The 15,576-nt window shown below is 44.0% G+C and overlaps 1 protein-coding gene across 1 annotated transcript; it reads right to left on the bottom strand.

Moving 5' to 3' along the window:
- Positions 1–481: 481 nt before the first annotated feature.
- On the bottom strand, positions 482–2,841 carry HOXC11 (homeobox C11). Its single transcript, XM_063296592.1, has 2 exons — positions 2,163–2,841; positions 482–714 (listed from the first exon to the last, which is right to left on the bottom strand). The coding sequence occupies exons 1-2, from the start codon at positions 2,839–2,841 to the stop codon at positions 482–484; spliced, it is 912 nt and encodes a 303-aa protein (XP_063152662.1).
- Between the last annotated feature and the right edge of the window lie 12,735 nt (positions 2,842–15,576).

Here is a 15,576-nt window from a genome sequence, read left to right as displayed (position 1 = left end):
TGGGGAATGTGTTGGAACTCACACAAATAAGGACCACCAAATAGCATTTTCTGAACATAGCTCTGTAGGTTTCCCCAAAGAATGGAGAAGATGAGGAATTTGAGGGATGGTAATGAGAAAGGAGAACAATAATAATAATAATAACAATAATAATAATAATAATAACAACAACGATTCCCATTCTTCAAGACTAAACATTCATTAGAAGTTCATACAAATATTCAGTCCTCTTCAAGGTTTAGGTAACGGTAGAAGGGACTATACAAGACTTTTTATATTATTATTATGCCCCAAACAGTTCCCAAAAATACAAATCTAAGGAAGGAAAAGATTTAAAACTTGGGGTTGTTTGCAGTCTCCACCGTCAAACCGTACTTGCAATATTGTCCCTTCTTCATACACAGAATACTTCAACGAGCAGAGGATTTTTTTTTTAATTTTTAATTTTTGTTTACAAAAGGGTAATAAAATGAAAGAAAGTTCACAATAAGGGATTTCCCGAGAAATACTGCAGGCGGTCTCTGCTGAGTTTTTTTTCTTTCATCCTTCTGTTCTGAAACCAAATTTTAACCTGCCGATCAGTGAGATTCAACATCCGAGACAGCTGCAGCCTTTTCTCTTTGTTGATGTAGACGTTGAAGAAAAATTCCCTTTCGAGCTCTCTGATTTGGAATTTCGAATAGGGACATCGCTTCTTCCTCGTACGGGGGGCACCTTAAGGGGGAAAGAGAGCGAGAGAGAAGGCAGGAAACTAGCTAAGCAAAGTATCCTGCGAAATCCTAACCTTTTTCCCCCCACAAACGAGAGCTCACGCGCACACACATATCCTTCCACCCAAGTTCATTCACACACACACACATACACACATCTAGCAACATACCCGACATTGTGTGCAAAGTTCTGGCCAGCATGTGCAGCCTATTACAACCATGTGGATAGTCTTTCCCGCTCAGTTTTTAAATCTACGACAATTTGCCACCCTGGGCTTGGCCCTCGGAATGAGAGCCCAAAGTTCAGACATCTGCAATACAGTCGACTCTCGGGGAGGCGAAGGGAGCCCCCGGAACAGTTGGGAAGCAGACCCTCTTCTTGGTCTTGCCCAGTTCAGCACCAGTCCCGCCCGCAGCAGAGCAGGATTAGGCAGGGCGCTCTGATTAACTGGAGTGCCACCCTCCGCAGACCCCCAGCACAACATTTTCACGCACAAAGAAAATCGAGGCCACAGACCTGAACCGAATCCCCGCCCAAGAACAGGGGAGAAAGGAAACACTGTGCTTTCCGCACTCCAGTGGCAAATAAAACGTAGACGTGCGCAGACAGTCGGACCATATTTTACCGTCCCATTCAATTGTTATGAATGAAAATCAATGGCATAAGGACACATGTCTGATCAATTGCTTCGATCCACGTTTTCAAAGAAGGATAAATGTGTGCGTTTGGGGGGGGCGTGTATAGCCTCTGAGATGTTCCGCGTGTGTTTCTGTGTGCGCGCGTGCGTGCGTTTGTGATCCCAGATGTCAGCAAAGTTCTTTTAGTAGCAAAGTAAAACTGCATAAACAAATTAAAAGGGTACTTCGCCTAGGCTTGGAGAAAGATCAGTGCGATTTTGCAGGCAAAGCAAACCAAGATTGTACTGATGACCTGAAGGTGTTGCTCTTCCCCACTCTTACGCGCGCGCACACACAGAGCACACGTGCATTTTAAATAATAATAATAATAATAATAATAATAATAATAATAATAATAATAATAAATCGTCCTGCCCGCCTGCATCTCTCTCTGCCTGCTCGGGAGGGGAGGAAGCACAAGCCCTGTTCTACCCCATCGCCTTTTACCCCCGAACGCCTGGGACCAAACCCCGTCAACACGCCTGTGTAAGTTCATGATCAAAGTTAATATTTGCCATCCCGGCGGGCTTTTCCAGTTTCCCCGACTCGGAGCTCCCAGATCTGCGCCTCCCGTCTCCCCTTCTCTTCTCTTCCAGAGCTGTTCCCCTCGTAAACATTCCTCCCGTTGCAAGCCCGAGCTTCGCAGCTTATCATAAAACCCCTTTGAACGCTTATAAAACTCCACATAAAACCTGGCCGACAAAACAGCGGGCCAGTCCCTTCACCTTTCCCATTTACGGCGGCGCTCGCTCGCTCCGCTCCCGCGCTACCTACTGGCGCCGCTGGCTTTGCCGGCGTCCTTGTTGGCCGAGGACGCAGAGGCTGCCGAGCCCGGGTTGGGGCTTTCCTCCTCGTCTTCCGGGTCGACGCCCTGCTCGCCGCGGGATGACAGGGCGGCGGGCTCGGCGTCGCTCTCCAGCTTGCTCGGGGGCTTCTGCGGGCAGCCCTCCGGCGGGTTCTCGGCCGCGCAATAGGCGTTCTCGAAGAAGCGGTCGAAGCCCTGCGGCAGGACGCTGTTTTTGTTCCCGCCGGAGTAGAAGCCGGTGGGCGCCGGGGGGTTGGTGCCGGGGGCATGGTGGTGGCCGTAGGCGCTCTCGTTCTTCATCAGCATCTCGGTCATGGTGGCCGGCGGGAGGCAGTCCCGGTGCATCAGCTCCTCGGCGGAGTAACACGAGGCGTAGCTGCTCCTAGGGTGCCATTTATTCGAGGGGTCCAGCCCGTAGGAGACCTCCCGCACGGGCTGCACTTGGGAGAGGTTGGCGGAGTAAGGGTAGGAGATCTGGCGAGACGGGGCCTGGGGCAGGAAGGATGACACGGTGGAAAATTCGGGGACGTAATAGGTGCAGCTAGGGAGGTAGAGGTTGGAAGCGCAACCTGCTCGCTCCCCGAAGTCGCCGCTCCGCTCCTTGCGCGACTGGGAGCAGAAGTTCCCGAGGTTGACCGAGTTAAACATCTCTCTCCTTTTCTGGCTTGCTCCTATAGATAGATGTTGGGGATCCGAGGTGCAGAGGGGGAAAAATTTGGGAAGGCGAGATGACGCGCTATCCGTCTTAGTCGCGCTCTCCGGGACACGTGATCCAAAGTAGATATTGCCATATATCAGTTTGGAAGCACTTGGAAGCGTAGGAGTGGTTCACTTAGGTAAGATCTCAGAGGTTCAAACGATTGGTTTTCAAACACCGCAGAAACATTATGAAAATCAATCGCAGATTTGTATTCATTTTCTGCCAGGCACACCCCTTGTCAGCATTCAGAGCAGGCACCAAGGGATGGCTTAGGAAGTTCCCTCTTCCTCTTCCTCTTCCGCTTTGATTCTGCTGTCAGGGGTTGGGGTTGGGGGGGATTCCGATGCGGGGTAGCAGCGTGGGAGTGAGCTCGGGGGTGGGAGGGTCTACCAAAGGCTTTAGCTGTAATCTCCCCCTCACATGTGTGTTCCTTTCCCATGCTAGTCATATTTTAAGTGCTGGATTATCTCTCTCCCCGCTTTTCCTCCCCCCCCCCCTTTAACGGAGATTGAATTACTAGAAGCTCAGAGGACTGGATACAGATTCTTCAGTGTGTTTTTCAAATATTTCTCAAGGTCTCCATTTGGGGATGTGACCATCCATGTATCTTGTCCATGAGGGGAGGGGAGGGGAGGGGAGGGAGCAATTAGTCACCGGTCTCACCCACTGACGGATGATCTGGTTGCATTAGCTTCATCTCAGGTAGGCAGCAACCCATGAGAAAACATCCTTCAGCAGCCCCACCGGAGTGGTTGAGTGGTGGTTCAAACTTTAAAACTTTTCCAGAGTTGGAAACCCAAAGCTGGAGCCTAGTCAGGCCTAGATTCATGACCTATTCATGAGAAGCCCTGGCAGAAAAGAGGCTAGCTCAAGATGAAGAACCAGTGAATTAAGGCAAGGATTGATAAAGGATCAAAAGCCTTTTTTTAAAAAAAAGTTCAGTTAAATATTTATCATGGAAGAGAGGTTGAGTGAATATTTAATGTAAGTGTTTATTGTCAATCAATATATGCTCACAGGGTCTTGCAAATTTATTTGCCCAGCTAAGTTGGGGGAGGGGTGTATGGTAGAAATTAAGGAGTTTTATTAAAGTCATTTGTCCTTGTATCCAAGCTTTGGGTCTTTTTCTTCACCTTTTGTATCTCACCAAGATTTAAAGCTGGAAGAAGATATATTTGTGAGGGGTGTATTCTTATTGACATTTCCAGTGACTTTCAACCAACAGTTCATTTAAGGGCCTCTTCCCAGTATTAATACAGAAAACCACGATAAAAGATATATAACTGTCCATATATATGGATAGTTGGATCAGGTGACTCACATATCCATAGAAGCATCCAAAAGAGACAGACGTTTAAAAATGAGCATGGACTTCAAGTGATTTGGTGCTTAAAGTTAAAAACAAACAAAAATATATTTAGTGCGTGTGTGTGTGTGTGTGTGTGTATTGTTCAAATCTATATCACCGCCCATCTCCCCCCAAAAGGGGGACTCTGGGTGGTTAGTTAGTTATTTTTAAAGCTGCAGGCTACTTTTGTTTAATAGAAATAAAAGAGCTGTCTAATATTCTGTTGCCTCTTTGTCATTTTCTCTCCCCCGCACCCCCCCCGCACCCAGTTTTATGTATGTCTTCTTTAAATTACTTTTTTGCTGATTCCTTTGGCTCCATTCTGTTCAATCAGTCTGTTCCACCATTGGGCAGTGTGGTGGGCTGGGGGGATTACCCACAACTTTGCTCTGTTTACATAAAATCCTCCAGCCTTAACTGCCATCACTGGCTCCACTTTTGGACAGTTTAAAAGCCCCATAAGAAAATTCACGTAGTATCAGGAGAGTAAAATGACTTTAGTAATGATATCCTGTCAATATGTGTTGTAGGAAACTAAATTCACAGGAATAAATATGGAAGTCCAGAAATGTAGTGGCTGGTATGCAATAATACATTGAGAATGTTGTTTGTGCAGCATTTGCAAAGAAGAAAGGCTGGGATGAATATTTTAAAATGCAATTCTAGGAAAAACAACAACAAAAAAAGGACCCACTCTAAGATGATGTGATTTGCCCTGATGATTTATTTTCATTGATTTATTTTGATTTGGGTGGCCTTGTTTGACTTTCAAGCCAACAGATAGGGGCTAGTTGGCAGGTAAATCTAGTTTTCAGGACTATTTTCTGGGGAGGATTCAGCATCAACTAGAGCCAAAAGGGAACCTGCAGTTAATAAGCAAGATATTTTACAAAAAGAGAGAAATCAGTTTGAATGACCATATCTCATAAAAGACCACAACCTTGTTAGTGTGAGGGGTGATGGTTAGAGGGGCTGAAAGATTCTATGGGTCTGTGTGTGTGTGTGGGAGAGAGAGAGAGATGGGATGTGGAGTGAAGCATCCTTCCCAGGATCGTACACCTGGCATTGAGGCATGCCATCTAAAGCCAAGATGGCTCTATTGGAAGTGTTTTAAATTTAGAGTCTTTATTGATATTGCAGGAGGAGAACGATGTTAGTCTATGGCAGCCAAAATCAGGCGTCTGCAAGCACCTTTTAATAAAATGTGCTACCAATGTGTGAATCAGAAAGGGTGCTACCAGAGACTTTATTAGGGACCTTTCAGGATAAACTGGAGCAAAGTCCAGAGAGCATTACCATGTTTCTTAAGCCAAAGGATTAAACCTGCCTTCAGTGCTGTCCTCACCCCAGATATCTAGTGTTGGGCTGTTTTATGCATCTCTTCCTTTGGATGGGTAACTTTCCAGTCATGCCCAAAGGAAAGTGCTGCTGCTCCTCAAAACTCATCCACCTTTACCTATCAAATGATGAAAAGGACGTCGTGGCACTGATGCAAATCTCAGCTTCCAAGCCTTGTCCTTTGTGTTACTTGGAGGAGTTGGACCCTCCTTTGGTCCCTCCCAGCTTTCAATTAAAATATCAGAGAACCTCCAAGTTGTCTCTTACAGAGTAATATTCATACTAATAGCACACTACTAAAGGTATTGTTTACAAGGGTCATTATTCCTCATCTATTCGCGCCCCCCTCAGCCCCCCCTCCCCCTCAATAGGCTGAAACCTGCCTAGGTGATGTTATTTGCAGTAGGGCTGGCTGGGAAGGGCGCTCCACTCCACATCTAATGAAAAGGAAGTGTGTTCACCTCCGACCAGCCCCTTTCTTCCCCCCCACTTTTGTCCTTGGGGTAGAATTACTTCCCCGTTTTATTCAACTCCTTTGGTGGCGAACAGAAAAGATCTAAAGGCTTGTGGCTAAAAGTATGTGGGGCATGATGTCTGAGGCTCTTTCCTCTAGGTGTGTGAATAATTTACTGCTCTTAATAGGTAGATATAAGTTTGAACCAGCCCTGCGCTGTTGCCTCTTTTAATGCCCGGTTTAAAGTATATGATTTGTCAGCTTCCTGCGAAGAAGCACAGAAAAGACAGCTGTGGAGCCCTTGAATTTGAACCACCGAAGTCAATTCCTGACTACCATAAAACAGAAGAATGAAGGCTGGAAGTCCCACATTCCTTTTGGTTTCCATTTAAAAAAAAAAGGAAAGGAAAGGAAAGGAAAGGAAAGGAAAGGAAAGGAAAGGAAAGGAAAGGAAAGGAAAGGAAAGGAAAAGGAAAGAAAGAAAAAAAAAAAAGGCCCAAGCACATATATATGGCAAATAAACTGCAGGTTCCACTGACTGCTTTCATCCTTGAGAGGTTTCATTTTTGCAACAGATCCAACTTTTTACAAACCATTTTAGGACAGTTTAATTTTTAAGAAATAAAGGACAGTGTGATGCAAAAAGTTACTTCAAAATAGATTCAGTTGCTTCTTAAAAAACGAAGGAAGGAAGGGAGGAGGGAGGGAGGATAGTGGAATAGAAAGAGGAAACAATTCTGTCTTTTATCAGGCCAGGCTTCATGTACGCAATTAGATATACACATCTACAGCCAGCTGGTTGTTTATGGCTCTTTCAATACTGCCTTGCATGAAATTGCTATGTTAATACAGCGGTACATTTCCATCCACTCCTGCCAATTCATCTTCTGACCTAACAATGGGCCTGCTTAAATACATGCTAGCATTTTTATTTTGAAATTATTTTTAAAGGCACATAGGTGGGATACTTCAGTTTGAGCAAGACTTTCTAGGAAACTTTTTTCCTTCTCTCTCTCTCTCTCTCTCTCTGACCAATATCAGCCTTCAAAGAAGCTGGGCCCCATCCTCCTTGCAGCGGGCTGGGCCAAGGAAATGTTACAATTACCAGCATGGCCAGACTCCAGTTCTGGGGTTGTTTGTGTACATTAAGAAAGTTGAGCCTGACCCTTATGACTTGCAGAGGATGAATTTGGGTAGGAGCTAGAAAGAAACATGTGCTGCCAGTAAATGGGTCTCTCCAGCATAGTGAGAAAAAAAATAAATTCACGTTTTCCTATATATTTTTTTATTAACTTCCCAGTCCCCAATCTGATAATAACTTTTTCTCCAGAGCTTTTTGCTAGATATCAGTGAATGTGGTATGGAGACATTTGGGGGGGATGCACGCTAAACTGTTATCCATTAAAATGAATGTGATCCAGCCATCTCTCCCAGCATTTTAATCAAAGGCTTTCGTACAGTGCAAGCGAGTGCTTTTTAAGCGAGAAATCGGGAGAGAGGGAAGAAAAGGAAACAGCGCTTGCCTTTTTAGCATTCTTCTTGCAGGTTTTTTTCTAAGGAATTCAAGACACTACTCTTAACATGCTTCATTTTGCTTCAGATAACTCAGATGATTATGTCAAAAAAAACAACAAAAACACCATTGCAATAATTTGAGAACCGGCATCGCTCGACCGCATTAAGCAGTCGTTTTCTCCTGCCTTGTATTAGGCCAAATAATCCCAATTTTTGGACGCCTTTATGAACGATATATCTCACTGTTGTGCCTCGAACTAAGCCCATTGGTCTCAGTGGAACAGGCTTGCAAATAAATGAGTTTGGAATCACAGTCTGGTATTTGATTGCTTTTCTTTTATATTGCAGTTTTGGCGCAGCAACAGTGTAATTACTTCCCAAGGAAAAAAAGGCAAAGAAAATTTCTCCAAGTATTTAAATCACGGGGTGCTACAAACCTTACGGGTATTAAGTGGAGAGACTGGCTGTGTGCTCAGGAAGCCAAGGGCCAGAGACAATAGCTACAAGAAGGAAGCTGTTGGAAAATATTATTGCCCCCCAATGTCAAAGATAAATTTAATTGGATAGAAGCCAGCCTACTAAAGATGACTTCATAAGCTGCAAACGATTCCAAGAGAGAGGGAGACCGAGATCTTTCAGAGGATGGATGGCAAGTTCAAAATCATGTGGACCCAATAAAGATAAAAGCTGATAAGCTCCCAGCCACACGCAAAGCCCACACCAAGCAGGGCAGAGATGGGGGGTAGTGGGGTGGGGGTGGGTGGGTGGAAAGGGAGATGCCCACCTAGCATTCATATTATTAATGCATGCAGACCGCTGTGATCGGGCCAAGAGCAAATGGGATCCCGGGATGCATTAAGAAGCTCCGGTCCCCTCGGATCCTGTGTGTGATTCTTTCCTTTTCCAGGGATTCCAGTGAAGGTATGGTAACACAAACCCCCAGCATGATACAGCTTTGCTCAGAAGTAAAACCACATGGCGTGGATTTCTTCCTCAATAAGAAAACCTGAGATTTCGTATAAATATGTTGAAGAGCACGTAGGTCAGGCTCTGAGTTGACAAGGCACTAGTGAATAGGACGGCACCAACCCCCCCCCCCCCCAAACACAGGCTCTAATATAGGTGCTGCAAAGCCACATCCACTGGAATTTGTCAACAATTCGTCTTATAAGCAAGTAAAAGGAGACCTAGTCATTCACCCATGAAATCTATTTTCAGGGTACAGAGCATCACTTAAAAAAAAATCGGGATAGTGGTTTATGGGAAGAAGAAAGAAAGAAATGAGGGGAAAGAGTTGATCAGCATGTTCTAGGCAAATCTTTCGAGATCAGCCAGCTTTCTAAATCATATTTGTACAACACAGAGGGAGAAAAGACTTGCATATATAGTCAGATTGCTTTATTGACTCAACAAGGTTCTCAGGAAAGTAAGGGCGGGCGTGTAAAATGCTCTCTTTACAGTAAGGATATTTCATTTCCTTCTGATTAATTTATCAGCAAATATCCTGGTATGAGCAGCCTTATTGTGAGGACATATTTCTTTGCTGGAGTTTGTGAAAAGAAGTTGCTGCTGCTAATATGAGTGACCTTTATCCAAAATCTTCGTAAGAAACTTATCCTTTTGGTTGTGTGTGGCAGTAAAACTATCTATCCCTCCCTTTATCTATACCTTTATACATCACTATATCTTTCTGTGTGTATAGAGATATACCTCACATGCACACACACATCCACCCATCCCTTAACATATATATTTCTTTGATTTCTGCCCACAGGCAGCTTTGTTTTCATCTGACTTAACATGATCAAAGTAAAATCTCAGGGCTTTTATAGGGGGAAATGCTAAAACCCTTCACTTGCTTCTCTCCCCCCCCCTCGCCTTGTGCACACACACTCACATGCATGCACAATGTAGGTCAGTGGTGTTGGAATCAACCCACACTCCACATTTATTAGAACTGAATGAAACAGAATGCCTAAAAAAGTTGTGACATTCTGCAAACCCAGAAACCAGTTCGGAGAATTATACATTATTTCATTCCTACGAAGTATCAGTCTCTTTGTTTGCATGGGACCATGTGCGCGTGCGCACAGCAGTATACTCTTTCATTCTCCTGAAGTGTGCATATCCCTCAGTCTGTGCACACGCAGACCCTTGAGCGGACTGAATTGTCCTGGCTATTGCTCTGGGTGCCAGGACAAAGTGGGGAATTTTCATGAAGGGCAGCTTCAAGTCAAATTAAACGGTTTCTTTTTTTCAGAGGTTTAAACATTTCTGTGGGGGGGATTGTTTAATGCTTAGTGGGACATAATTTAACTTCTGAGATGCCGTCTAAAGGATGACAGTTCTAAACTACCCTACCAAATACTATTCTTTAATATGTGTAAGCATAGGTCTATGGGTGAGTGCATGAGAGAAAAAGAGGGACTGTAATAAGCCAGTTAATCATTTGATAATTCATATATTTTGGAAAAGATCACAAAACCCTCCAAAAAAGAAGTCCTAAATTGACATTGACAATGTAAAAAAATATTGGGGGGAGGGAGGAGCTTAAGCATATTTTTCCATATGCCGATTCCTTAAGCTGATGACAGACCAAGCCAGTATTTCAGATCACCAACAATGATTTTACAAATGTTAAGGATGGGAATAAGGCTGAGTTTGGTTATGTATGTATGTATGTGTGTATGTATGACAGCAGTGTTGGTTATTTATTTGTATTAGGACTGAATATCTTAATTTATGCATTCTATTTTAAATAGTGTCACCTATCAATCTATCTTGGTGAATTCCTATACACCTTTCAATAATTAGCTATACACCCACACAGTCTGTCTGTCTGTCTGTCTGTCTCTGTCTCAGCGGAGCAACTTCTTCAAGCTTATTTTTCCACCTCTGCATATGAAACAATATTTTTGAAGGGTGGAGTTTATTAACACAGAAGTTTGCAAATGTAAAGAGCCACATGATCTCCCATGTAACTGAGGAGCAATAACTACCTATATATGCCTCCTTTCCTTTCCTTTCCTTTCCTTTCCTTTCCTTTCCTTTCCTTTCCTTTCCTTTCCTTTCCTTTCCTTTCCTAGCAGTCTGAAGTCAAACTCTCAAAAAGTAAGGCCCGTGGAGTTTGGGTCTTTGTGTCACCTTGGTTAGACAGCATAGAGGTGACAATAACTGAAGAACTGAAGAATTGACAATAACTGAAGTCAGGTCAGAACAATGGAGGACGAGAGAAAAAGGAATTTTTGATTTTTAATTTTTTTACTATCTCTATCTATCCATCCATCCATCCATCCATCCATCCATCTATCTATCTTTTATTTATTTTAGCCAGGACAACTTCTTTTTTTCCTTTTCCCCTTTTCTCATTTGCTTGACAGGACTAAAAGGGGAAAAAAATCCCTTGCTGTGTGGGGTGTCTCCAAACTAACCAAGTTGAAACTGGAAGCTCAAAATGGGAAAAAGTGGGGGGTTGTTGAAACTGGCAGTGCACATCTGGCCTGAATCTGAGCAAGACACCCTGAAACACACACACTGCAGCGATTAGATGTGCCTTTGGAAGCTGTCACTCACTGAGCTGGTGTGGTTTGTTGCAATTTTTCCTCACTCATCCTGAAAAGGCTATCCATGCACAAGAAAATAGACTAGACAAATGCCAGATATCAATCCTTGTCCAACCTTGGATTTTTCTGGTGAACCAAACCATCCAAACTTTTTCTTCTCTTTTTATAGTACAAATAGGACATACTGAACTAGTGATAACCATGGCTAAATAAAATTCAGTGTACTACATAAAAGACGCTTTTAAAAAGATGGGTTGATTCATCAGAAAACCCAGGCAGGCCAAGCCCTTAATTAAGACCAACCAAAATGCCACAAAAGCCTGTCCGTTCTTTTCTGGCAGTTTGGTGTGTCACAAAAAAGAACTTTCTCAACTTTGGATCTGAGGAAATACGGCATACGGAGCTCCAGCATTTAAAGGAATTTATATGTGCTCTGGGGTTTGGAATTATTATTATTATTATTATTGATAAATTATCACTGATATCATAAGCGTTCTCAAGCAATTGTGTGGGTAACCATCATGCTTTCTGCTTCTCGAAACTAAGACAGTAGAGAAAGAAGGAGCGGAGGAAGAATCTAAATTATGGGATGGCCTCGGGGCTGTAATAGATTAAATCGACCCTCTTTTGTTGGCCAAGTGGCTGCTGCCAATATTTCATAAAGGGTCGTATTGTTTCCTCGAGTGGAAGGTAAACCCAAGTTATCTTTCACACGCGGAGAACAGCTCGCCACTGGGAAGAAGCGGGGTGGGGGTGGGGGTGGGGGGGAGTGCTCTTTGAAAAAAGAAGGCAGCTTGTTCATTCAGGCAACTGACTCCCTTCTCTCGCTCTCGCTCTGTCCCCTCTCTTTCTCTCTCCCAGCGCCCCCGCCATCCGTACCCCAGTACCCATACCATCTTCCCAGTTCAATCGATGTATTTAAAAGCCCACCCACCCCTTCTTTCGCGATTCCGAATCCTTGGCAGGTCTCCTAAATGTTAGGAGGACGCCTTTGTCTTGGAGAAGTAGAAGTTGGTGGATGTGCGCACCGCGTGTCCACACGCGCGCACTTACAGGAAGTCTTGGGTGAGGGCACTGCGGGTGAGCACGCGCACACGCACACTCAAAACTTCAGGGATACCCCCGCCCGCTTCATAATCTCCTGTCTCTCCCCCGCTCCTCCGCTGTGCCTTTGACTCTTACAAGAAGAAAATCTAAGCGCCCCGACTGACTCACCCCCCTTCCCCGCCTCTTGCGTTTGTCCCCCTGCTTACCGAGCGACCGTCCTCGCTTGGGGGAAGAAACGCCAACGGGGAGGCGTTAAACCCTCCCTGGGCTCTTCTTTATGAGGTTGATTTTCCTCCCGGGCAGACAGAGGTGCTTGCATCTCGGTGAAAGAAGGCTTGTTTCAAGTCTGCAATCCAAGAAGGACGGGGTAAGGGGAGGAGAGAAACTTTCGGAGCCGCCGTACTCCCGAAGAGATCCCGGGTCTTGCCCCCCCCCTCCCCGCTTTCCTCTCGCGCGCTGCGGTGGGAGACCCTCTCGAGTCCGAATGTAAAAAAAGAAAGAAAGAAAGGCTAGGAGGAAAGGAGAGCGAGCGAGAGGGAGCCCTATGTTTACTCGAGTAAGAAATGCAAGGGGCAGTTGTGACAAATCCCTGAAAATGGAGGACAGCCGTATACCATATAAGGTAGGGTGCTAACTTGACCTTCACTTTGTAATGGCGGCCCCCGCCCACCGAGACAGACAGTTGTAAACAGAAGCCGTCCGGCGAAAAGAGGAAGGAAGGAAGGAAGGAAGGAAGGAAGGTGGAGAGAGAGAGAAAGAGAGAGAGAGAGAGAAGCAGGCCACAAAATTGCCAAGATCTTTGATGATTTGTAAGCTGCAGCAAGTGAGGTAGCATTTTCTCTAAACTCCAGCAGGGGAAGATGAACGCTGGGGCAGGGAGAGAAAGAGGGCATGGAAATCAACCAAGGTCTGCCTCTGGTGATCTTTAGCTTCTTTATTAAAAGGCCATTCAGAAGGGCTTTCCAACACATGGCCTGGTGGTTGAATGTGGCCTTGAAATAGTGTGTGTAGGGGGCTGTTGTTGAGGGCAGTGAGGTTGCACTGCACGGAGGGGGGAATCACTTCTTTTTAGTCCAGCTTCTAATAGTTTGATGTCCCTTCAGCAGGTGTGGGAAGATTTCATACTAGTTTCAGCCCCAGAGGGAGGCCATTAAGAGAACAAAAAGTTTCTGCCTTAATGTAATAACCAACATAAAGTTTTGTGAATTTAAGTCAAACTGATATCAAAACAAAGAAAAACAAAGGGCTTGTTTTCCTTTCTTCCTTCCTCAGTCACTTCATAATTGTGGTTAAAGTTTGCAATTGATCAGAAAACAAGATTAGTTCACTTTATTACGCACAGAATTTTGGCCTTGGAAGTGGTTCAGTAATGGGGGCTGTTCCACATTGGTTTGTATGTGTGAGGAAGCAGCATAGAAATTATCTATTTATCTCTGAATGTCTGGCACACACACACAAACATATGCCAGACGTCCAGACAGAGAGAAATGCTGTCTTCCATTAAAGAGAAAGAAAAGGGACACAAGGGAGGTGTTAGATTTATAGGTATGCAAGTCTAACATTTTAAAGACACTTTCCTTGTTTAAGTGAATGGGACAGGTAGGCAGATCTGTTTCTTGGTAAAAGTGAAGTGATGTTATCCCAAATATTTAAAATCAGTAGGATTTCTGCCCCTGATTTCAGAACGGGAACTTCAGGAGGGGCAGCCCACAAAAAGACAATAACTTCTTGAGTCTCATTCAGGGTAGAGAGATTTGCACTCTGATTTCATGGGACTTGAATGTATTTTGCTTGGGCTGGATCTTGCCCTTTATTATGTTGGTTCAGGCACAGTGACGTGGGGGCAGCCTACAGAATTATACTAGTGAATGTGTAGTATGCTTGCATCCTGACAAGGTAGGCCAGTATGTACGTGATGAACTATGGGTGTATTTTTATGGATTTATAAATATTTTTATTTGTGTTTGTCCTCTGTCTCCCTGTCTCTAGTCAATGTGGGCCTCTAACTATCCACACACACAGACTCATTCATTTTACAGGGTTGTGGAACCTATTGCATGCAAGAGAAAGGGATGATGGTTATGTTGGAAACTATGCTAACAGTTACGGATTCAGTGCTGACATTCTAGTTGTTGCCTTTCTTTCAAACCTCCTGGCTTCCTTTGGATTCAAAAGTTTTATTTTTTTAAGCAATAACAGTTGGATTTATTTTAATTCTCCTTAATGTAATAACTGCTGATAAGAGTGCATCCAGATGCCTGCATTCTGGTGTGCAACAAGTATTCGAAAAATACTATTCCTTCCTCTGATTTCTCCTAAGGCTGATGGAGGCATGCAAGAAAACCAGTGTTGCTACCACCATAAGAAGCCTTCCAAGCGCTCAGTAGGAATATCTCCTCCTTGAACTGAATCAAGACATTTTGGCTCTTTGAGGATCCTGAAGAAAAAACAAGGTAGCAGTTGAGATTTGCTGACTTTTTCACCTTGGGGGAAAAAAGGCACACAAGGCAATAACCTCCTAAAGAGGTGCTGATGCTACTAATAATGATGATGCCTGCATTTGGAACCATTATTTAATATCAGTATTTCCTTTCCCCTTGTCTTCTTTCATGAAATAATGCTAATGATGCATGATAATCATTCTGTTCACAAACCTCATAATAGATTAATTGTTCTTCATCACAATGAAATGTATTTCCACATGCCCTGTAAACTATACACTCATCTCCAATGAACATGCATCTTGGAGAAGATAAAGGGAAGTCTTGGATACCACTGCTAAAACTGTTCTGCCTCCTTCCTTGATTTTGGCTGTGATTCTTGAAGATCTTTAAATATTGCATAAAAACAACAAAGGAATTCCAATCACTCTATTAAACGTGGGAGAGAAGAAGAAAGGGGGGTGGGAAGGCAGATAATTTGCTCTGGTATATTACGATCAGTATCCCAGCCAAAGAGAAATTGAAATTGCAACTTTATTTAAAACCTAGAAAGGCATTAAGATTTTCTGTCTTCTGAGCATGCTGTAAAAGGAGAATTCTTTTAAGAATACTTAATTATGGAAAAGCTCTTGAGGCAGCTTTGTGAACACATCTCCTCAGAAGTAAATTACTCTTGAATTCAAGCAGGCCCACTCCCCCAGATACAGGAGTGTGGCTTTGTTTTTTTAAACAGAGGGCTTGGGCAGCCCCATTTAAAATATTAACCTACTTCTGAGTCAATGGAATCGGTGGGGCTGCAATAGCTCACTGATTTCAGGAGGAGAGATTTGAATACCTGTTCCAGTTTGCAACCTTATCTGGAAAACAGTGGTCTTGCCTCAGTGAACTTAGTATGCTTCAAAGTAAGTATAAATGGTTTAGGGGACTACAGCAATCCAACTGAAACCAGACGCTAAAGAACCAAATCATTCCTTCCA

This window comes from Candoia aspera, chromosome 2 (genome assembly GCF_035149785.1).
Source record: "Candoia aspera isolate rCanAsp1 chromosome 2, rCanAsp1.hap2, whole genome shotgun sequence".
Classification (NCBI taxonomy): Eukaryota; Metazoa; Chordata; class Lepidosauria; order Squamata; family Boidae; genus Candoia; species Candoia aspera.
The sequence above is the reverse complement of the archived record's forward strand: the minus strand, read 5'-3'. Positions and strand labels throughout refer to the sequence as shown.

Bases quoted from the DNA above. Each gene is read 5' to 3' on its own strand.
- HOXC11 (XM_063296592.1), bottom strand. From the start codon at position 2,841: ATGTTTAACTCGGTCAACCTCGGGAACTTCTGCTCCCAGTCGCGCAAG. The intron at 715-2,162 runs GTAGGTAGCGCG...TTCCCCCTTAAG, and splicing joins CGGCAAAGCCAGCGGCGCCA to GTGCCCCCCGTACGAGGAAG.